This window comes from Seriola aureovittata, chromosome 19, assembly GCF_021018895.1.
Source record: "Seriola aureovittata isolate HTS-2021-v1 ecotype China chromosome 19, ASM2101889v1, whole genome shotgun sequence".
In the NCBI taxonomy this organism is placed as follows: Eukaryota; Metazoa; Chordata; class Actinopteri; order Carangiformes; family Carangidae; genus Seriola; species Seriola aureovittata.
This window is the reverse complement of record NC_079382.1, coordinates 3,920,084-3,943,630: the sequence shown is the minus strand read 5'-3', so window position 1 is coordinate 3,943,630 and position 23,547 is coordinate 3,920,084. Positions and strand designations below refer to the sequence as shown.

At 41.5% G+C, this 23,547-nt stretch overlaps 3 protein-coding genes across 5 annotated transcripts in view; 1 reads left to right on the top strand and 2 right to left on the bottom strand.

Moving 5' to 3' along the window:
- Positions 1 to 8,182, bottom strand: part of LOC130187465 (tripartite motif-containing protein 67) — a 47,042-nt gene extending 38,860 nt beyond the window's left edge. Inside the window, exon 1 of one of the 2 annotated variants that reach the window (XM_056405106.1) lies at positions 5,445 to 8,182. In XM_056405106.1, the coding sequence (XP_056261081.1) occupies positions 5,445 to 6,296 (852 nt within the window). In that variant the 5' untranslated portion in view covers positions 6,297 to 8,182. The remainder of the gene's footprint in view (positions 1 to 5,444) is intronic. The other variant, XM_056405107.1, reaches the window with a different exon arrangement.
- A 3,601-nt stretch (positions 8,183 to 11,783) lies between these two features.
- Positions 11,784 to 16,245, bottom strand: exoc8 (exocyst complex component 8). 2 transcript variants are annotated; one of them, XM_056363404.1, is made up of 5 exons: positions 14,966 to 16,245; positions 13,545 to 13,798; positions 13,162 to 13,410; positions 12,429 to 12,857; positions 11,784 to 12,340 (listed from the first exon to the last, which is right to left on the bottom strand). In XM_056363404.1, exons 1-4 carry the CDS (start codon positions 16,113 to 16,115, stop codon positions 12,450 to 12,452), a joined length of 2,061 nt encoding a protein of 686 aa, XP_056219379.1. In that variant the 5' UTR covers positions 16,116 to 16,245; the 3' UTR covers positions 11,784 to 12,340; positions 12,429 to 12,449. The 2 variants fall into 2 exon arrangements, with proteins under 2 accessions (XP_056219379.1, XP_056219378.1); XM_056363403.1 differs by having other exon boundaries at positions 11,784 to 12,857; positions 14,966 to 16,244.
- A 714-nt stretch (positions 16,246 to 16,959) lies between these two features.
- Positions 16,960 to 21,801, top strand: sprtn (SprT-like N-terminal domain). The gene is made up of 5 exons (XM_056404527.1): positions 16,960 to 17,469; positions 17,649 to 17,748; positions 18,249 to 18,377; positions 18,486 to 18,780; positions 19,454 to 21,801. Exons 1-5 carry the CDS (start codon positions 17,135 to 17,137, stop codon positions 20,527 to 20,529), a joined length of 1,935 nt encoding a protein of 644 aa, XP_056260502.1. The 5' UTR covers positions 16,960 to 17,134; the 3' UTR covers positions 20,530 to 21,801.
- The last annotated feature ends 1,746 nt before the right edge of the window (positions 21,802 to 23,547 follow it).

The following is a 23,547-nucleotide window of genomic DNA, read 5'->3' as shown; positions in this document are numbered from 1 at the left end:
GACAAATTACAATTTTGGTGCCGTATGAGGATCCCACATCATTCCTCACTCAGTAATGGACCAATTTTAGACGTACCACACAGACATTTTAAAAAGCCACCTGGGAGTACTGGAGAAGATGTTGGGAAAGTGATTTATTTATCCGCTAACGAACAGAAAGACACAAGCCTACACCAAGAAAATACACTTACAGGAGAGGAAGACATGTTAAGTCACACTTTGTTTAAGCAGCCAAGTTAAAAGTGTTTTGGAACGAAACGGGTACACACATATAAACATCTGTACCCAACGCTGCGTTCAAGTCAGATAATAAGGATGCAAAATGATCTAAAGCTAAAATGTAAATGCGCCAATTTACAACCATGTTTCCTGAAAATTACAGAGTTTCCCTGACACATACCTGGGCTGAACTAAATATCTTGTCCCGCTGTAGCTTGCAGGATAACTGAAAATAGTAAACCGTTTACTTATTTATGTTTTGGTAGTCACATGCCCAAATCTCGGAGCTCACAGGACTTTGAGGGGTTTGCCAAGAAAGTAATTGTTTGACCATATAAACTACAGGCTCTGTATTAACATAGTAATCACCAGTACTCCTCATACATTGACAACAAACACTTACAGAGATCTATAAAGACATCCAGACCCAACAACCTATTTTTTCCTGAAGGTATAAATAAAACAAATTCTAAATGACTGCTTTGCATTTCCTTTAACAACAGGGAATAATACTATTGTTTTAGCTGTATATTTGATCCAGATTTTGCCTGATACAATTCAATTCAAATATTGTTTTCTCACATGGTAATGGTACGAAAAAGGTCATAATTTAAAAGCTAAAATCATCTTAACATGACACTGCAAACACTGAAACACACACAGCAGCAGAACCAACCACTCTGCATTTGTGCTTTTTAATATTTAACTCAGAGCAGTGCCACAGCTAACTCTTTACTGGATGGAGCTGGGTCACACACACACACACACACACATACACACACTCACACTCGCATGCATGTGTGGACACACGTTTGTGTTTATGTGCGTGTGCTTTAAGTAGACAGTGTGTTTTCTGCTTGACTGATTAAAGGAAACTGGATCAGTGTGTCTTCCTCTGCCTCCCCTCAGTGAAAGTTCATCCGCTTCACTTGCATGCATATTTATGACTTCCGAATGTATGTCGGTGTGTGTGTGAGAGTGTGTGTGTGAGTGTGTGAGCCTGCATACTTATAATCTGTGGACAAGCCTTCATGGGCAGTGGCATTGTGGGAGCACAGTGCAGGGCCAACACAGGCCCAAGCATGTAGCAATTAGCACATTGTTATAACTCTTGTTGCATTAAATTATCAACAACGTGTTAACACGGTTTCTGTATCTGTGAAGGTCAGGAGAAGGCCACAGCCCCCCCCCCACCCCACCGGTGTCGGTTTAGATACTCTGGGAACAGACAACGGGCACGATTCAAGCCAGACACCAACAAACGCAACACGCCACCAAGTCCGCTTCTCTCTGAACGCTTCTCAGTCTTCACTTTGGATTTTTTTCTTCGAAATGAACTGAGCCTCATAATGATCAAACTCACACCTTCCATCTTCCAATCAGAAAAACTGATCCAAAAAAGAAGGATTAGTAAATGATTAGTTTTGGTTATCTGAAGGTGACATGCTGAATTGTCTTTTTGATGAGGTTTCTGTATTGGAAAGATTTAGCAAAGACAGGGAACACCAAATCCTCAGTAGCAGGACACTGATGTTATGTAAATTGTTTCTTTTGATGTTGTGTGGAACATTTGAATCAGTCAATCAGTCAGTCTACGGCTGCAACTAACCATTTCATTTTCGGATTAATGTGCAGGTTTATTCTCTTGAGTAATCCATAAATTATTGTGTCTATAAAATGTCAGAAAATTGTGAAAAAAGCACGTTATCATTGTCCACAGCCCAAAAGTTGACCACTTCAGATCCAGTCTGAAATCCAAAGGTATTACGTTTACAAAGAAAAGCATCAAATCCTCACGTTAAGAAGCTGGAACTAGCAAATGTCTGCCTTTCTCTTAAAAATGACTCAAATACTTATTCAGTTATCAAAGTAGTTGCTGATTAATTTTCTGCTGAAATCTGAGAAAAATCACTGTGATGCCCAGAAGAAGACGCATCTTGTTTTAGGAGAAGGAAAAGGAGGTCGCAGGATGAAGCTACATCCACTAAAACAGAACAGACAAGAAAAACTAAAAAGAAAAACTGCAGTAATGACCTCACTGAGTGACACTTCAAAAACTCAACATCCATCTCAGCTCTGCAATAAAGTCGGCGTGTGATGTTTGTTGCCTGTTCGAGCACAGGCCCAGTCATTCATCTCCCTCAACAAGAAGGACACCATATTAACTAAGTGGCGGCCATCTCTTATTCATACACTGCTCGTTACTTATCAACGCCCTCTCACTCCTCTACTCTGATGGGATTTTCACGGTCCATTTATGGGACAAGGGGGGAGTGACAGAGGAAAAGATGGAGGAAGGGCAGGAGGAAGAAGGGGGGTAGATGAGGGGGAGGAGAGAGTGTAAATAAGAGGCAGCGATACAGAGGTATAGAAGAAAAAGGTGAATGATGACCAAAGGCTGGGGAAGACAGAGATGCTGAGATGGATGTGTGAAGGATAAATGATGAATGGGATGACTGGAGGCTTCCAATCACACAAAAACCAAGAGAGACAGACACAGAGATTAGTCCCAATGACCCACTTAGCAGGAGACAGACAAAAATGGCTTTTAATTTACACTTATGAAGTCTGGGTGTGAGGATGATCCTGATGATGGCCTTATGAAATGCTTTATTAAACACAGGAAGCCGTTTGATTAAAGACGTGGCTGATGCAAAAACAGACACCGGACCTACAGCCTCTTAAACGCTACTAGTATTCATTTTCCTTTAAACCCTTCTGCTTCCTGCCCCTCCAGCCGTTTTTTATTGTAATTATACCAAATTCTTATAATTAATATGTTAATAAAGGTACTGCATTAGGTACATTTTTATACATATCAACCCTGTGCAATCAAATCTGGGGTTTCTACAGAAGAAAAATGGAAAAGAAGAAAAAAAAACAAGCAAAATCCTCAAGAAATGTTAAGAAAGCTTGATCTTTTAAATTTTAACAGCAAAGCAGGTTACACTGGAACCTGAGAGGAGTGAACCTGGATTGACCCCAACCCTGGAGCGGACTCATTTTTTAAATTAATGAAAGAGTCATTAAAAAAAATGAATTAAATCATAAATCACTTTAATCATCCTTTAATGAAATAGGCGGGTGATTTTTTGGCAGGCAGGGGGAGCGTCAGGGAGGCATGAATTTGGATGGCAAAATACCAGGCTTTAGCCAAATTTGGTTCCAGTAGACTGTGGAATGGATTATCATTATTATTATGATTGTTATTATTGTTATTTTTGTGTCATGAATACAACTATGCACCAAATTAAGATAAGACAGATCCAGAGAGCTGCACATTGATTTTCAAACAATGCTACAATGAGCCCCAAAAAATAAAAGGAACCAATTTAAATGCTATTCATAGTCAGATTTCCAGACCTTCATGTCAGCCTAAATTCATAAATCACTGACACAGCACTGTATAATTATTATACTGGAGAAATATGAATAATTGCAATTGAAATGGTCCATCTTGCCTTCTTTTCAAGGCCGGTGAGGCAAAGTTGGGAAACTTAGATACACTAAGATTAAAAGAACCATTTCCATTTTTCATTACCTGAATATTTGAAGGTTTTGTGAAGCCATTTCATAAGAAAATGAACTCTCCTAAATCACTGCAGTATTCACAGTGCATGCTCAGGTAATCTGTTTTCCTCCAGAATATTTTTAATCTACAAACCCTCAGCAACTAGACGAGACAAGACGATACCAGCTCTCAAACTGTGCATAAAATAAATGTTTGGCATCGATACAAGCGAGATACAGAATGTATAAGTCAGGGTGGAAGTGTTGTTCAGTATGCAGTGGAGGGATATGTATGAACATGTCGATTATAAAATGTTCCATTACAAGGAAAAGCAAAGTAAAAGTAGATAAGTATTAACAGCAAAATGTACTGAAAAGAGTACTTTAGTAAACATACGTATCTGCTTTCCACCACTATTAATGTTCACATATATATAATCCTTTAAACAAGGGCTTTTCAGTATTAAACATAAAGCTCAGTTTTAATCGTGTTAACATTTGGAGATTAAACAAACTTAAGATATCATTCTTATTCCTGTCCTGATCCTGCCTGAGGAACAACACTGACCTCGTCTTCCTATACACTCTTCACACACTCACACACACACACACACACACACACACACACACACACACACACACACACACACACACACACACACACACGGTGTACAGATGTTGGCCAGTAATATTGGAAATAGCCAGACGGCGCTGACCCACTCAAGTGATGACTCATATTGCATCCGCACAAACACAGACACACACAGACACACACGCAGGAGGGTTTTGTGCCTACACTAATTATCTCATTATGTGTGAATTCTCATTAATCACAGAGTTCTCTAATTTACCATTCATTCCACATACAGTAAACTCAGCATAGGACAGAAATGGTGTTCTCCCCTTTTCTGTGACTGTGTAACATTTTGACTTCACACCTCTGCATCCTCTCACTTTAAATTCACTATAAACAGCCCTGGCAGTGACAGCATGTGCAATCACCGGCTCGCACCTGACAACAGAAACCATGGAGAGGTTGAAGGATTTGGTTTGAGGACATGTAGGGGGATAGCTGAGAACTAATAGGCCTGGAAACGGTTTAAAATGGGGATCATGATTGATTCAAGCTATTCAAATCCACTGAGGGCACATCAGGCAGTGTGGTAGCCTCTGTGTTTGGATGTGTGGGTGAGAATTTCCGCTTACAAAACACACACAAATGCTTAAACGGCTTTGAGCCTTTTGGGGGTGGGACGGTGGAGGTTGTGAGTCTCTGCTAGTGTGTGTATGTGTGTGTATGTGTGCGAGCTTGTATAACTATATTCATGGTGTCTGAAAACCCGGATCCCACTATACTTGAGGACCAAAATGCTGAAGCCCACAAGTTTAAATGGCTGTTTGAGGATGATTAGGGATTGGTTTTAAGGTCAGGGTAAGGGCGCAAGGGGTCCCCCAGTGTACTAAGACAAGGGTGTGTGTGTGTGTGTGTGTGTGTGTGTGTTTGTGTGTTTGTGTGTGTGCGTGTGTGTATGTGTGTGTGCGTGTATGTGTATGTGTTTGTGTGTGTTAGGTCTGTGTTACATGTGGGTTACGTGTGTGTTACGTGTGTGAGAGAGAGAGAGAGAGAGAGAGAGAGAGAGCAAGCTATTCAAGCTCATTAGGATTCAACAGTTATCTAATTGATGTTATTAATGCAGAGAGTCTATTAGACTCACCTTGTGTTGTTTCCACATCACCGCCAGCGGTTTGACGTCGTGCTTGGCGTGTTTCCCCTCCTCCAGACACTTCATACACACCGGAGCCTTGCAGCTGCAGCAGTACATGTTGAAGTTTTCCGCTTCATGGTCCACGCAGGTCGCCGGTTTCCGCGCGGTAGCGGGCGGCTGCTGACCGCCGCTGCCTGCCCCAGCTCCGCCACCGCTGCCACCGCCGCCGCTCCCTCCTCCGCCTGCCGCACCTCCTCCTGCCGCTTGGTTCGGCGGCGGCACCAGGCGGTGTTTGGCGAGCGGACCGCGGGACGGGTGGCACCGCTGCTGGCAGGCGTTACAGTAGAAGACGTCGCATTGCTCGCACATCACCGCCGCGTCCACTGGGTTGCGGTCGCACAGCTGGCACTTCACCGCTGTAGAGGAGGAAGAGGAGGAAGCGGAGGCGGCGCGGTTCTGTTGGTACCGCGCCACGATGGCCTCCAGCAGCCGGTTCCGAGGGAAACCCCGGAGTCCCCGCTCGTCCAGGGAGACGCTCCGGTGGCAGAGCGGGCAGGTGAGGGAGCAGTGTCGGTGATGGATGGCCGGCGGAAACACACGCACCCCGTTTGGAGACTTGAGCTGGCACGGCGTGTAGGAGCCGTATCCGCTGTCCGTCTCGCTGTACAGACTCATCTTGTCCATGTCCAGGTAGTCGTAGTCAGAGCTGCCCGACGCTCGGCTCTGCACCGGGGTCTCTCCCTCCGGGGTCTGCACGGTGATGTTCCGAGCACAGGCCAGGCACACATTGTGGGAGCACGGCAGCAGGATGGGGTCCTTGAAGAGAGAACCGCAAACGGGGCATTTTAACTCTTCCTCCATCGCTCCCGTGTTGTCGGTGGACCGGAGGGGGAAGCTGCTTCAGTGAAAACACTCCAGCACCCACTGACACGGACAGCTCCCTGCGCCGCTCTGCGCAGCCGCGGCGAGGGGCGGGGCCTGTGGGGTTTGTGGTTGAGTTGAGTGATCGGGTTAATTTACAGGCTGTGAGACACCACAGATATCCCAGGCTGTCATGACTTGTAACAGGGTCTCTTCTTCTTCTTTAGTTTTTTTAATTAGGACTTCACTTCACTGTTACTTGTAATTACTTTGTGTAATGTTTTAAAACCTGTACACAATACGTTTTATTTAGCCTTAAGCCTTTATTTATTTATCATTTTGTTGATATAAAAGTAGTTGTATTTAGACTTTCTGGGTCTAAACATACTAGTATCAGCGTATAAAATGCCAACAACACTGACATCTAAAACCTTTTTGACAATATAGCCTAAACCACCCCGACGATTCTAAAACCCCAAATTACACAATATATAAATAATTAATGAATAAAATATCCTTAGTGTCCTCAATGGTAGCCCTGTTTATAAAAATTAATTGTGTCGCAAAGCACAGGCTATAAAGAATGAAAATAGTGGATAAAGATAATTAAGTGCAAAGTTAAAAAAAAAATCAAGAATAATTTAAATTTCCTTTACATCATAAAGGCTATCAATCACATCAAAGTGACACAAAAAGCGTTCAGTGATGGAAGAAGTACTCAGGTCCTTTCCCATGTTTCCATGTAACTGTTATGTATTCCGTAAAAGTACTTATTATCAATTAGATATGTATAAAGGCTACTTACTGTATCAAAAGTAATGTAATGAGTAAATTACTCATTATACAGAACATATTTTTATATAATTAGCTTATCATTTTTTAACATGTAATGAATATTTAATGTGGAGCTAATTATTTATGATTGGGTGATTTAATCTGTAGAATTATCATTTTTTTCACTTTCTCACAAAAATCTAGCTGTCAGGTAAATGTAATGGAGTAAAAAGTGCAATATTTACCTCTTAACTGTAGCATGCAGAAACTTAAAGTAACTGAAATCTAGGTGTAGATACTTAGCTAAAGTACTTTAGTAAATGTACTTTTCCATCATATAAACGTTAGCCCTAGCCCAAGCCTTATCCCTCTTATGTTGGTCAAGGAAACAGAAAGGTGATTGTCAACACATCAACAGTAATGGTGATCATCATGATAATCTGTATTTGTTCTGTCTGTCAGTTTGAGACACAATCACCGTGGCAACACACCAAAGAAGGAATAAATAAAGTTAAAACATGAAACTTTGTGAGACTGAAAACATGTTTCAGATTACAGGGATCGCAGCAGAGACAACATATGCATAAAACATATGAGAGACCCTCTGAAGTCAGTTTCGATCCACTAACCTTTGAGATGTTTGACATTAGCCCTCTGTGTTAGCTAAACATTTAATTGACCAGACGGCAGCCATGACTGAAGCCCCTCAGGGTGTAGCATTAATGCCACCCACTGGGACAGCTCTCCATTTATTAGTCCTGTTAGCATCCCATTACCAGGAATTTAGCTCTGTGGTGAAATGACAGTGATTATCTGCGCACCCACTTCAACACAAGTAACTACACAATCTTGCTTTGCACAAACACGGGAAAAACGTACAGTTGTTCCTCTTCCAATTACTTTCATTGCCTAACTTAACCTTTAACTGTAATCTAAGCAGTTTAAGTGAGAACTGAGGTTCCTCTTGTTTCAGTCTTTGTGAGGACATGTACTTATAAAACATTTAGTAACGACTGGAAATCACTGTAAGACAGCACAGTATGATAGGCAGAGATGGAAGCTCAGGTTAAATTGTCACTTTGACAGTGATACAGAAGCCTAAATGGTTTTTGAAAGTGATGCTTCTGAAATAAAAACCTTTTAAAATCAGTTATTTTGGGGTTTTTTTATGTACATTGTGCTGAAAATCAGTCTACATGTTCTGTTCTCTCTTTCATGTTCATGTCAGGAGTGTAGTAAGCCATCCAAAGGAGAGAGCAAGCACACAGCAGGATCAACATTATCAGCGGTGAGTAAAAGTTGCTGGACACATAGATTTCAATGTATAAAAAATTCATCTGTAAATTGCTGATAGTATATAGTGGCTTTAAAGTAGTGTTGATTGATGTTTTTTCTTTTGGTCACTTAAGTTCAGCAGGACAAGCTGTAAACACAGTATTTACACATTATCACCTTAAAAAATTATTGCAGTGACCAGAGCAAGATTAGCATTCATTCATGTTCACGCACCTTGAAGCCAAAACAGTGAGCTCAAAGACACTAAAGTGTTACGATTTGGTATTAAATTCTGTTTGGACCCCAGATTCAGACAAAGACATGACAGGATGGATGTAATAAAAGTTCTTTATTGGCGTAATCCAAAGTCAGAAAATGCAATGGGACAATTTTAGTGGAGAGTACAGGGAGGAAAGGGATCCAGGTGGAGACTGGTGGTGTCCGGGGGGTGGAAAGCCAGTGCATGCGGGTGAGTATTTGGTGTGGAGACGGCAGGTGAGTTTAGTGGCAGGTAATGGCAGCGGATCTTCAGCAGAAGGTTTCTTTCCCTAGAGTAAAAGGTGGCCTGAGAGCAGAACAATCTGGCGACGAGTGAGTGAAGAGCCGGGGGTTCTTATACAGGGCTTGACAAGTGATGAGTCACAGGTGTGCCAAGTAGTCAATGCTGCGCCATGCCCATGTTGAGAAACACACACACACACACACTCACACAGGGAGGAGGAGACACAGGGAAAGACAGACAGGGAAAACACACACAGGAAACACTGGGGACATCTAGCAGTCACAGAGGGGCTGTGACAGTAAAGCACTAGTTGTATAGAGCTAAGGGGAGCTGCAGGGTCAAGGAATAATTCTCTATAGGTTCGTCGCGATCAGTGATCCATTTCACATTACATGTATTTATTTGACCCATTGTTAAAATATATTTATTAGTGCAGCTTTAAAGTTAGTTAGTTTTTGATGTTAGAAAGAAAAAAGTCATTTATGATCATATAAATGAATAATTCTCAAATACCACACATAGAGTTAATGAGTGAAAAACAGGAGGTGGAAGACATACTCAGATCTTTTACTTAATGCTATAACCTACATTTATATTTTTTTACTTAAGGTACAAAAGTATTAACATCAAGATTACAATCAATATTTAAAGTACCAATGGTAAAATATGCAGAAGGGTCCATTTTCCTGAATCTTGTTTTACTGGATTATAATTATTGATGCATTAATGCATCACTTTAATGTTGCAGCTGGTGAAGGTGGAGCTAAGTTTTAATTGCTATATATACTGCTGAGTATGAGTAAAGTATTATTATATCTTATCTTAACCAAAAATAATACATGATAATTTATTTGTTGCTTATATTTTTTATGATTAATATGAATCTGCAAACTCACTTACTGAATAAGAAATAAATGAGGTGGAATAAAGGTAAAATATTTATTTCTGAAAAGTAGAAGGTATAGTTTCAAATATGGTTGGTAGTCAGTGATGAATTCATTTAAGCTTTTATTTCACCAGAGTGCAAAGAAGACATGTATCACTTCATGTATTGAGGAGAATTTACCTCTAACAGCTGATATCAGCCTCCTCCCAACTGTGGAACTGTACTGATGTGAACTAAGGTGAGGTTGGTAACAATTATCTCAACATGTATCAAGTTTTTTTTTCTGTGGTTAAACAGGCTCTGTCTCAGTCTCCCCTTAGATGAAGATGCTGAGCCATAACCTTTGGTGACTGAGAACCAAAACTGCCGTCTATTCATGGCGTGAAATACTGTATTTACTGTATGTTCCTGCAGAGTGTTGAGTGAGTGAATTCCTCTCGAATAATCCCCCCCAGCCTGATGCTCCTTCTCTGAGGATAAAGCTGATAACTTCGCCCAAGGCTTCCCTCCAGCCCTCGATCACATCAGAGATTATAATGAGATGAGCCGTGAAGCAGAGAGAACAGTCATGTGTTGAATCATGAACGGGGTCTAAAAATATCTGCATCTTCAGGCCTGTCACTGCTGGGCAATGTTTTACACAAAGAGAGGAGAGGAGCAGTTGTTTCAGCGTTTCCACGACACAATCCAACTGATTTTTTTACCACAGGAACAACTGCAAGGCATGCTGGGTCACATGACTGAAGTCAGGATTAGATCTTGCCATTTTCTAGTAAAGCAGGCTGTTGAGTCCATAGATTTTTCCTAATACAGTTCATTAAGGGGGAAATAAATATAACCAGGAAATACACTTTAACACTGGACCTGATGAAAGGTATTTATAATTCAGTGAACACCACAATTAATGTAAAACTCAGCCTCTGCTAATGTTATTATTACTTACTTTTCATATAAAAAAAGATTATGAAGGTTTCCTTAACATCTGCAGAATCTATATCAATCATCATATTTAATATTCTCTGATTCTGAGCTGCCACAAGAGGGCAGTATAGCCTTGAAACAAAGATCAGGAAGTATTTAGGTATTATCTGATGTCATATTCTAAGAAGAATTGTCAGTACATAAATTAATTATAGACCTTTTGTTTTGTACAGACATGCTTTTTTGCTATGTGCCGTACGGTGGAAGTACAGGCAGTGCTTCAGTGCTCCTCTCTATACTAACATATGTACTGTAGATGATTTTAGTTCAAGACAATCAAAAGAATATAATTCTATATAATAATATATGTAATAATTCTATATCATTTATCAGTTTTGACCTCCATTAACTGCATCAAATAAGCACGTGAGGTTGAGTTTATCCAGAAAAATGATGATTGTCCTGCCAAATACCAGACAGAGGATTAGATTTATCAAATCATCTGCAAGCTTGAGTTTATTAATCACAACACACGCCTGTTAAAACTGTGTAATTTTGTTTGGCTGATTTGTTTTACACAGGCTTTTTCTATTACAATGCATACTAGGTTGCAAACTAAGGCTGAAACAGGCATGTCACACAGGTGTAATTAATAACAGTAATTGCAGGGAGGGGAGCCGTCGTTAATTTCATTAGTTCCACCTGTGATTTCCTGCTATGACAAGTCAAATAGCTGCTGTGAAAAAAGTCTATAATCTGAATCATCTGGTAATGATTAAGAATAATTAATGCTTCAATGCATGGGGGGAAAGAAAAGTGATGCTCATCATTCAAACATGTAATTACAATACAAAATATGTAAATTATGTCTTTGTCTTGACTTCAGTGTCAATAGGCTTTTTCACTGCAGATCTTTCTGATAAAGGGAAAACAAAGGTGCAGTTACAGACAGTAACAGAGGCTGTCAGCTCCAGGCTCTTGTTATCATGCACGCTGACTCACTGGGAGCTGAGCCGTTGTTAATGTAATGAATTACACCTGTGATTTCTGTGCTTTAACAAGGCAAAATGTCTGCTGTGAAAATATAGTATAGCTGGGCAGTGTGTTGTTTATATAAATAAAACAAAGATTGCATTTGTGCAAGGTGATCTTTATTCAATTTCATGTGTTACTGTCAAACACAAACTTATACATTTTGACTATTATAATAATGAACATTTACCAGTGCATCTTCTTCTCAGTCATCCCTTTTATCCAGTACTAGTATGCTAGCACACTATTTAGTGTCTAATAACAGTCCAGCAGAAAAATCAGTGATAAGTGACTTTGGATCAAACATCACAATAGATTACCTCCAAACTTTGAAACAACATAAACATTGGCTTTTCTCAGTGAGTACACAGATATGCCATAAGGATTTTTTGCCAATTTCTGTAATCAACTGTGTTATCAAGAGAAAACACACATGAGCCCAAAACTGCACATAACATTACAGGTCTAATCAGAATATAAGCATACAGATCATTTTTCATCCGTATTAGCCAAAATCAAAATGGGTATTTTTATGAGACACAGTACAAATTCAGGTGCAAAGTAGCTTTTTACACATACCTATCTTGAGGTATCTTTCTTCTGTTGTTAATGCAACTTTATCCGTGATGCATCTGTCATTTCCTGCCCTGCAGTCTGAAAACAAACAAGATCTAGCAGTTATTTCTAAAATGGGAGTTGAAATTGCCAGGACATTGCAGATTCACATCTATTTTCAAATGACCTAAAGAAGTTGATATCAGTCTCAGACCACAGATGTGGTGCTCTCCGGGTTGATTCGAACCGGCCTCGTGCTCTTCCTCAGGTCCTGCAGCTGTTTTGCCGGCTTGCCCACGCCCTCCTCGAACCTGCGCTCCACCACGGGCAGCACGGTGTCGTGGAGGAAGGAGGCGTTCTGCATGATGAAGGCCTTCTTCTCAGGGTCCTGCTCGCACCGGAGGCTGTAGTCCACGTGCTGCACGGCCACCAGGATGATCTCCCTCAGGCTCTCCAGCAGCACCATGTGCAGCTCGGGGAAATAGAGTTTCAGGCCTTCCTCCAGGAAGCTCATCATTTGCTTTGTGAAGGCCACGATGGTGTAGCTCAGGTTCACCCAGCAGTCATCACCGGTGTACTGCTCGAAGCTGCCCATGCCACAGCTGCGCATCTCGTCCTGCAGAGAAAAACACACATACGCTGAGGTTAAAACACCATAAACAGTGATTCGTAACAGCAATACACGACAGCATTTGTTGTTAATAAAACTCAGTACCTATGTGTTCACTGACCAACAGTCAGCCCCCCCCCCCAAAAAAAAGAAATTCAGTTTAAACTGACATAAAACAAACAAAGCAGCAAATCCTCACTGTTTTACTTGACAAATTACTTACAAACAACTGGATTATCAAAAATGTTGCTTACTAAAATAAAATAAGAGAAGACAAAACATGAAAAACAAACGCAGAAGCCAAACGCACCTTGAGTTTAGCCAGCGCCTCGGGGGTCATGAGGTTCATCCTCCTCCACATCTCCTCAGAGTTTCGGTGCTTTGTGGCTTCGATGATGATGTCCTTGTAGCTCTGCAGGGCCGCCTTGATGTCTTTGACCAGCAGAGACTGCAGGGTGAAGGTCAGGTCCAGCCCAATCTCTGTCAGCTGTTGACAATGCTCTTTAGCCACTTTAACACACTCTGCCGCTGTGGACAGGCTCTCCTTACTGTCAAACACCTGGTTCAGAAAGAAAAGGGACATTTTTTTTGCATATTCAGAAGACATATTGCAGTCTCTGTTTGCCATATGCCACAATAAATCATCTTTTCTAGCCTTCAAGAGCCTCCGACTTGATATTTTCCTCGTCCTACCTGTTTGCTGAAGGCGTCCACAAACATCCTCATGGCTGATTTGGACCAGACCACGAAGGCAGAGTAGCAGCCCGTGTTTCCTGCAAAATCCATCTCAAACTCCTTGGCCGTCTCCAGCAAGCTGGTGAAGAAGATGTTGCAGAGTTTGTGGATGTAGAGCAGCGTGGCTCCCTCGATGCGAAGCTGCCGTATGGCCGTCTGGACTGCAGCAGCTCGGTTTTTCAGAAACAGCTCACAGGCCTTCGTGGACTGGCCTGCAACACAGGAGAAAAGTAGAAAACTATTTAAATTGAGTGCAAATGTATGACTTTATATAGTGATGTAGTCCAGATTTTTGATGTAATTCTAGATTTGGACATTTTAATCTGTCGTCAGGGTTATAGATATGATTGATGATACAAAATTCATGTCCTGGGAAATATTTCTGGCAGTTTCATGACATGAAGAGGTGTTTACAGTCTCTAATTACATACAGACTGCAACAAGTTTTTACAAAAGGCTGATTCTAATGTTTTTGGTGAAGGATCTTCATATTTGACTATTTAAAAAAAAAAAAAACCTGAATGGAACTTAATATTCTCTACCATCATACAACAAACATGGCAGTGTGAGGAAGGTTTTGAGAAGATATTAGAACAAAATATACATAAATGTGCCCTTTTTAATACTCAGGAAATGTTGCAGAGTTTGGTTGGTGGTAAATCAAAAACTAATTACTTTCTGGGGCAATCTGGACTCACAACTTCAGTATTTCTAAGATCCATCTCTTGTGTATCTCTTATCATTTGTATTTTCCATCCTCTTCCTTCCCTCCTTCCTTCCTCTGTCAGTATGTTCCCAAGCTGTGATTTTGCTCATCCTTGATATACACTTTACTTGTATGTTCTAACACTAGAACTGTGTGTTGAGTTTGGTCCAAATAATTTAATGAATGTCCCACACTGTTGTGGAGACACTGTACAAAAATGATCCAATCTAAGATGTCTTGTCTGCTGTATATTCTGCACTAAATCCTAATGTCAAATATCATATTTATTACATTTGCCATTAAAAAACACGATTAGATAACTACGATAGATACTTGAGAAACTATTCTGACAGTCTAAAAAAGTTTATAAAAGAAAGTTTGTGTTGTCAGTGCTCCGCAAACAAGAATCTTAATATGCAATTATCCTGCAACTGAGATGTTTAAACCCTGAGCGACAGAAAAAGATCTAAGGAGAGATACTCTTTACTCAAGTTAAAATGATTAGTTGATTAATCAGTTAGTGGATCGACACAAAATAAACCTAAAATTAGTTTGATATCTGACTGTTTTGTCATTTTTTAACCAAAAACTGTGCAAATGTGAAACAAATGTGAGTGTATTTAGCTGACTTTTTGTTGATGTGTGCTGTTACTGATGAAAAAAAAAGAAGGACCTAATCTGATCAGCTGGGACACAGCCCGTCGGGTGGCTTTGGGTCCTCCACGAAGGGACCGATCTGGGGACAACTCGAAAACCAGGACTTCAGTCAGCTGCCGCACACGCTCATCCACCTTGGATCTGAGCTCTTTGACCTTCTGGGTGACCGGCTGGTCTTTGAGATACTCGTTGAGCTTGTCCAGCAGGTCCACAGCGCCCTCAAAGTCTCTCTGGGCGATGCAGACGTCCAGATCCTCTGGCAGCTCCTGGATCCACTCAAGGCTTAGGTCCACATTTTCTTCAGCATCAGGCGGCTGGTCATCTTCCTCATCGAAAGGATTGGTGGACACCTCAGGTCTTACAGGAGAAGTAGGGACCTCCTCCTCTTTCTTGTGCTTGTCCTTGGTGACTTTGTTCTTCTTGGTCTCGTCCAGGATCTCCAGCCACTCCTTCTTGATTTTGCTGTTTTCTGCCTGGAAGATGCGGCTGTCTGGGAACATGAGGATCTTGAACATGTCCTTCATGGGAGGATTGTCCTTTACGTTGACCACAGCGAAGCTCTCCAAGTCGTACAAGGCGTTGTATTTATACTTGACAGTGCCTCTACGGTTTGGCAGCCAGGTGGCGATTAACAGGCAGTCATTCATGAGGAAAGCGTGCACCTTCTGGATGGGGGACATGTTGTCTACATCAAACTCAACAAGGTCACCATTGTAGACAAGGTGCCTCCCTGGGGTGTCCATGATGTTTTTACCCCCTTCCACTTTCTCCAGCAGTGAGGTGAGCGTCCTCTGCTTCAGCTCCTCTGTTTCTTTGGGGAAAGCAGCTTGCATCTCTTTCGACGTCTCATCCTTGTCAGTGGACAACAAGGCCTGAGTGATGCTCTCCATGATGCTCTTCTGCTCTGTCAGGATGTGGCTCAGCTGGTACATTTCACTCTCCAGATAGGAAATCTCTTTGGCCGTCTCGATAAACTGTCTGTAGTTCTTGTAGACATTTTTCTTTAGGTTTTGAGCCGTTTCGTCGGCCAAGTTTTGGATTTTTTGACGGTGCTCCTGCAAATCTCTGTCGCCATCGGACTGCTGTGACAGCTGCTTCACGTAATTTTGCGGGTCGAAATTAGGCGATTCGAGCAGTTTCCGTAGTCGGTTTCCCGTTTCCGACATCTTCCGTCGCGCGGGTGTTCACTTACTAAAACAAAATGCTGACAAAATGGGTATAATTTAGTCAAGAGAAGAGTTTACAGAGGCTCCTCGGTTCATATCCGCTTTGCAACCCAAACAGGAAGCTGTAAATTGGTTGACACCCAAACGTCACGGCATTCAGGAAAAAAAGATGGTCAACAAATTTCATCAAAACAAGAATTTTTAAATGATACGTTTTCGTTCGTACTGGTTCGCACAAGCTAATATCGTTATTGATCACAGCACTTAAATTATAAACTATATATGTCGGACTTGTTACTAATTTTCATGAATTTAACCACTAAACGACAATAAAAAACCACGGTTGGATTTTATATTGGCCAACGACTTGAAATTAAAGAAGACTACGCATCCCAGCATGCACTCCTTCGATTTCGTCAGGTTCGTGAGAAAAAACTAGAGCGTAAACTATGCAGTGGTATAAAGTGTAAATATTCAAGTAGTAAGTAGTAAGTACCAGTACCTCACAACTATACTGAAGTACAGTACTTGAGTTAATGTACTCAGTTATGTTCCACCACTGCACAGTCTTTTCCGTTAAATCCTTAGCGGAAATTGGTTGTGTTATGATCAACTAAAAAGAAGAGTTTTCAAAAGATTAATGAATTTTAAATATATTTTTTTATTTGTATTTGATTCAACTTTTATTAATTGTATTATGGTTAAATAGTTTATTGCTTTGATTATATTTTTTTGGTTGGTATAAATATAATATAATATTAGTTCACACTCCAGATCAGTGGGTGGCGGTAATGCACCCGGAAAATGTTTGCCAACGGCCACTATAACCAGAAGAAGAAAAGGAACTGTTGGCGACTGTTAGCAAACATCTTCGGTCGTCAAGAAGATATGATGCATTTTACGGTGAAATCATGACTAAAGGCAAAAGATTTTAACAGAAAGTATATTTTTAACAGAGGGTACCTCGGGGTAGCTAACTTGGGTTACTTCCATCGCCATTTTCCTTTCTTTCTGCCATAATGGATGAGGATTTTCTGCTCGCTATTCAGCTACAGGAGCAGTTTGACAGTGAATATGAGACCTCATTATTTCCATCAGACTGTTTTGAGGATAACGGCTTCGGACAAAGCAGTAAGAAACGAAAAGTGGATGCAGCCCCTGGAGGTGGCAGTGATGTTGTCCCCTACTTTAAGCCCGCTGCCCAGCCTGAGAGGCCGCTGTCCATCGTGGACGAGTCCTGGGAGATACTGGACCCCAGCCCCGATGTCAGAGCCATGTTTCTGGAGTTCAATGACATGTTCTTCTGGGGAAAACTCAGCGGTGTGGAGGTTAAGTGGAGCCCCAGAATGACACTGTAAGTCACTTGTTATGGTATAGCTTCTTGTGTTGATATTGCTGTAAGGCTAAGATCACCCTGATATCTAAATGCGGTAAAGTGGTGTGGGAGTAAGAGTGCGGGATGTTTTTTTCCCCACTGGGCTTCACGAAAGGCCTGTGTGTGTTGTATTTAATGTCTCTTTCATTTTGTCTTAGGTGTGCTGGTGTGTGTTCTTACGAGGGCCGAGGTGGATTGTGTTCGATCAGACTCAGTGAGCCTCTGCTGAAGCTGAGACCTAGAAAAGACCTGGTTCAGGTGAGGTGGATAGTTACATTGATCTAGCATTTTATCAAATCTAATCTCCTCTAATTCCTTTCTAACAATTTCTGTTGAAATATTTCAATTCGCAGATTATAATTTGTGCCAAAACGTTAATTAAGGGGGAATAATGACCACAACAACACTGAAAACATACACACAAGGCTGTATCTTTACAAAAGTAAAACAGTTTATTTTGAAGATTGAAATGTATATAATTAGTTTACTAATACTGGAATTAGAGGTTAAATAACATAACAGCCATAATGCATGAAGAGCTAAAGAAACATTGTTGGTTACATACTATAAAATACATCCAAAATAATTCTTACACACAAGAGAAACTCTTTCTCTGAAAGTCAGGACATATTTTCCTTCAGATTCCAAATTCCAACTGTTTGTTAGTGTATGTGATTGTATCTGGGATGTTTGTGTGTGCTGAAACATCCCATGTGCTCAGACAGATATTTACAGATGTTTTTTTTTTGTTTCCCCAGACACTCCTCCATGAAATGATTCACGCCCTCCTGTTTGTGACCCAGAACAACAGAGACAGAGATGGTCACGGACCCGAGTTCTGCAAACATATGAACCGAATCAACAAGGCCACTGGAACAAATATTACTGTAGGTATATTTTATTTTATTCATTTTAAGCAGTTAGCCAATATTTTACGTTATTATACGTTAAACAATAAAATAACCATCTGAAATTTCTCTCTGTCGTCTCATCAGATCTACCATAGCTTCCATGATGAGGTTGATGTGTACCGACAGCACTGGTGGCGATGCAACGGGCCCTGTCAAAACCGCAAGCCCTACTTTGGCTACGTGAAGAGGGCCATGAACCGGGCTCCGTCTTCTTTGGACCCTTGGTGGGAGGACCACCGGAGGACGTGTGGCGGGGCGTACACCAAGATCAAGGAGCCTGAAGGATATGGCAAGAAAGGCAAGAAGGACGGGAAGACCTCAGATAAGAAGGCCTCAGGAAATGGCAAGGCTTCAAGTACAACTACAACTACAACTACAGGTGATGCACCAACCTGTTCTATGTATTCAGCTGAAATAGATTATGTATTTTCCAAATGATGTCAACTGTGCACTGAAGACAGAACAAGTTGGTTGCCACTTCTGAAGAATGATCTCACAATAAAAGCCACTCTGTTTTGCACCAGTGAACTACTTTTCATATGAAGCAGCAGCCATAGGAAATATTGAGTCTGCATTAGCAGCAACTTATTACAGCTGTGATACTGCTGCAGAAGAGTGAACAGTACCGAGCGGTGCTGTTATCAGTGAGACAAAATCACTCGCTGTAATGCTGGATTACATACGTGCATCACTTCCTCTGAGCCGCTCGTGTATTCAGGTGGAATGGTGGACGCCACAACTAACATTAAAAACTATATAGTAAAGTAATTGTAGCATTGTATTCTTTATTGTATGTATATTGTCAGCCTTGCTACAAAGGTAATTCCCTTTGATCTGATCTAAATTACTGAATGTAAATACACTGAGTGGATATTGAAGAAGAAGTGCTGATCACAAGTACTATCAAAAATGAAGTCTGATTTAATGTAAAATTGTAAGGACTGAGTTTCTATTTCAATTCTATTTCAGCGTATTAGAATGATTCATCTGCACAGACGTCTCAAAGAAAAATTTGTTGCTTGACTCATAATTTGCTTCCTTTCTTCCGTCAGGTTCTGGATCACAGGACATAAGGAATATTATCCCATTTAGTGGCAAAGGCTTCGTACTCGGAGTGAAGTCACAGTCCTCTACGTCTTCCTCCCCTTCTCACAAACCACCGGTGCCTGCTGTGAAATCCCCTACATCCAGCCCCGTCTCCCCTCCCAAGAAACTCCCCACCCCTTCATCCCCAGCTAAAAGTCTCACATCTCCTGTTCGCTCCGGCCCTGATAAAACAGGGATCTCCGCTGCCTTTCGTTCCATCAGACCAGCAGCCTCCACGGGGCAGAAGCCACCTGTAAAGAGGTCTGTCAGTAATACGAGGGTTTTTGTCAACATCGGTGGCTCACCAGTCAGAATCCCTAAACCCCACAGCGGCAGCAGTAGCCTGGGAGCAGAGAAAATAAAGCAAAGGTCCATTGAAGACCTTTTCAACAGCATAGGTGTCAGGAAATCAGTTGGGCATTCCCCCTCAAATACAGAAACTAAAAGAGATTCATGGACATCACCAAAGAGTACCACGAGTGCTGCCTCTGCCTCTTCCTCCTTTCCTAAACAACAAAGTTCTTCCTCTGCCAGCACATCTAAACCTAGTCCAAGCAAATCTAGTCAAGGCAGCCCTGCTAAACCACTACAGTCAAAATATTTCAATCATTCCAACAGTGACAGTACGCTAGGAGCTGCCGGTGGGGGTCAGACATCAAGGAAGAGGCCGTGGGACGACCGCAACAGCTCAGCCAGCATCTTTGACTTCTTCCAGAAAACCTTAGGCAGCGATTCAGCAGCAGCATCATCGAGGGAGTCAACGAAGACAAAAACACCTGCAATGCAGCACAGAACTGCCACCACCACCACCACCTCCTCCTCCTCCTCATCTTCCACTACATCTTCTCTTCCTTCCTCTGCAGCATTGCACAGCGTTACCTCCACCTCCACCTCCACCTCCACCTCCACCTCCACCTCCTCCTCCTCCTCCTCCTCCTCCTCCTCCTCCTCCTCCTCCGCGCTGATGGTCAGCTGTCCTGTGTGCCAAGCAAAGGTGCAGGAGTCAAAGATCAACCAGCATCTTGATTCCTGCCTCTCGTGAACAGGGAGGTGCAGATTGATAAGGAGGACAATGCAGAAGAGATGTTGCAATAAAACCAACTTCAGGAAAGTCAATAGAAGTTTCAGGGATTTTGCTGTTTTGATATTGGATATTCAGTGTTATTACAATTACACTTTTGGTTTTAAAGCATTGGTTGGATGGTTTTACTACGAGATTGGATTGTTTTTCTTTGTGGTTGTCAATATTAATGATAATCCTGCCATCACGAGTGCCTGTCTGACAGCTCGTGCCTTAGGAAACCGAGAGAACAGGAGGGTTTAACAGATAATGTACGTTAAATTAGTTTTTATTCACATCAGGTAAAACAAAACGAAGAGAACACAAGTAAATTCTGGTAAAAGTTTCACCCGAATCCTTAACACTGTTGTTTTAACTTTAGAATAATTCATGGATGGTGATTCATACTCATGTTATTTTATATCACACTGATCAGTTCTGTGTTAATCTTATGAATTATTTCACTGCAGAGCTTCCTACATTGGGCTGGAATACATTAAAAAGCTATGACATTTGTAATGCAGTGAAGCAATTGATGAGATTGATCAGTATGATGATACCGGTTAAGGTCTAAATTCACAAGCTGCAGTGTCGTGTGTGTGTGTGTGTGTGTGTGTGTGTGTGTGTGTGTGTGTTCGTGTGTGTGTGTGTTCATGTGTGTGTGTGTGTGTGTGTGTGTAGAGAGAGGTTATTTTTGCCTCCTCTGCGGGTGGATGCTTGTGGACTGGTTCCTGTAGTCTGAAGTGTTCTCCACCTCAGTTCTGCATCTGCTGCCCTTCAGGCAGCACGAGACGCCGACTGACCTCTGCTGATCTGCGGGAATCAGATTTCACACTCGCTAGCTATTTATTTCAACACCGCGCCCATCTTGCACTTCATCAGTCAGGTCGACAGTGGAAAATTTGAGGACGGCTTAAAATGTTTTTGCTAGCTTTTATTATTTTTAGGGAAATGTTTAAATTACTAAATGCAGATTTTTGACTGCGAAAACATTAGGATTTTCTATGTGTGTTGTTTTATGTGTTGTTGTTGTTTGTTTTAAAGGAAATTGCTAAAAGTTTTGTTGCCAAATAAAAACTTTTAATTAAAATAATTTTTATTTACAAAATTTTTACTGTTCCATTTACCTGAATGTTTTGTGTGGAGTTGAAATTATGCCAGGACCTAACAAATAATCATCACTCCTGATGCTAAAAAGTGTTAAGTGTAATAATAAATGAACACTTAATGCACTCATGCATGATCAAATATTCACAGCATTAGTTGTTGCTTTGTTTTCTTGTGAAACGTTGGATTCTTTCACCTCTTCAGGCCTTTAAACCTTAAAATCCTTCGAAAGAGACAATGTGTTTGATTGAACTTGTCACAGCTCATGTTGCAACTAGACACTGATTTGTTTTGTCGGTCATAAAGGTTTGTTAATCTCGGCTTTAGGCAAAGCCAAACTATCTTAATTACTTTACATAACCTTAAGTGATTTAAAATGCAACAATGAAGTGGTAGTGGTCATTTTTAGCACTATATTTCAGGTGAACAGCCATTATTGAGAATAGTAACATTAGTTGTTTATACTTGTGTCAGTGTTGCCTTAAGCAGCTTTAACCATCTGTTTTCATTGCGCAGATTCTTGGAAAGTGCATCAAAAAAAAAGCCCAGACAGCTGTGCGCACCCTAAACTGTTCATAATGACAGGGGGCTTCCAGGAGACAGGGAGAGCAAGGCAGACCTATAAGTGGGCGTTAGCAGAGCTGGTGGGTGAACAGAAAGAGGGGGAGGAGGGTGAGGCCAGAGGTCAGACAGCGTGAGGCCAGCTGCTGATCAGGACTACGCCTTCCTGTCCCTGCAGGCAAGACTGGAGCAAAGCCAGGGGCAGTGACAAAGCATGTCGAGTACACCCATCCCATTTCAATTAACCACAGTCTGCTGATGCTGCTGCTGCTGCTGCTGCTGCTGCTGCTGCTGATGCTGCTGCTGCTGCTGCTGCTGCTGCTGCTGCTGCTGCTGCTGCTGCTGCCGCCGCCGCACACATCTTTCATTACCATCTGGTTGCACATGCATCACCCTCTGAAGTGATAAATACATCAGGGACAGAAAGTGTAGGTTTTCTCTGACGCTCGAGATACTGAGATGTCATGAAGAATAAGAAAAGAAAAAAAAAACATTTCTTACAGGTCGTGTTTTGTTCTGCACTCGGAAGTAACAGCTTACAAGGAGCATTTAAAAGCAACACAAAAGCAGAACATGACTTCTTGCCCTCTGAAATGTAATGGTGTGGAAGTTTAAGGTAACATGGAATGGGAATCCTCAAGTAAAGTAAAATTACCTCAAAATTGTACACTACATGTATTTTGTTACTTTACACCATTGACTTCCAAGCTCGGAAGTAGAGGTTTACAAGGAGCCACTGAAGGCAGCATGCTGACTATTGCACAAATTAGTCACATAGCAGTGACAAGTTACTGATCGTTTCCTGCCAACAGCACAAGGAGGAAGTTGTTTTATTCATCCAGTGTTTCTGCAGCAGGAGGATGTAAGGTCACTTTGGGTCACCATTGGACTTCAATGTACCAGTCCTGTGTTGTTGTATTTTTATTGTACACATGGCTTCCTTTTTTTTTGTGATTTCATACTCTAAAACATATCAGTATACACCCACTGCAGCACTATAATTTCTATAACTCACACTGATCCCATTCCTGTTGACTCAGGGAGGAAGCTGTCATCATCATCCTCTCCCCTGGAGCAGCTGTTCTTACCGGCCACTCCTCTTTCCTGACCTGCTGTACGCTGACGCATTATAGGAAGATGACCTATTCCAAATGTAGACATACACACAACCTCCTTCCCTCCTTCCTGTCAAACCTATTGTCTGTCTTTGACAGTGATACATCCCAGACAAGCTCCAAGTTCAATGCAATTAAATTCTATTGTTTGTTGCAGCGGTGAGGCAGCACTGAAGCAAACTTTTGGGTAATTATGACAGGTGTCTGTTATTTATTT

Coding starts and splice junctions, on each gene's coding strand:
- exoc8 (XM_056363404.1), bottom strand. CDS start 16,115: ATGTCGGAAACGGGAAACCGACTACGGAAACTGCTCGAATCGCCTAAT. Junction 13,799..14,965: donor GTCCCAGCTGATCAGATTAG/GTCCTTCTTTTT, acceptor CCTGTGTTGCAG/GCCAGTCCACGAAGGCCTGT. Junction 13,411..13,544: donor TGGACGCCTTCAGCAAACAG/GTAGGACGAGGA, acceptor TTTCTGAACCAG/GTGTTTGACAGTAAGGAGAG.
- sprtn (XM_056404527.1), top strand. CDS start 17,135: ATGGATGAGGATTTTCTGCTCGCTATTCAGCTACAGGAGCAGTTTGAC. Junction 18,378..18,485: donor CCACTGGAACAAATATTACT/GTAGGTATATTT, acceptor TCGTCTCATCAG/ATCTACCATAGCTTCCATGA. Junction 18,781..19,453: donor AACTACAACTACAACTACAG/GTGATGCACCAA, acceptor TTCTTCCGTCAG/GTTCTGGATCACAGGACATA.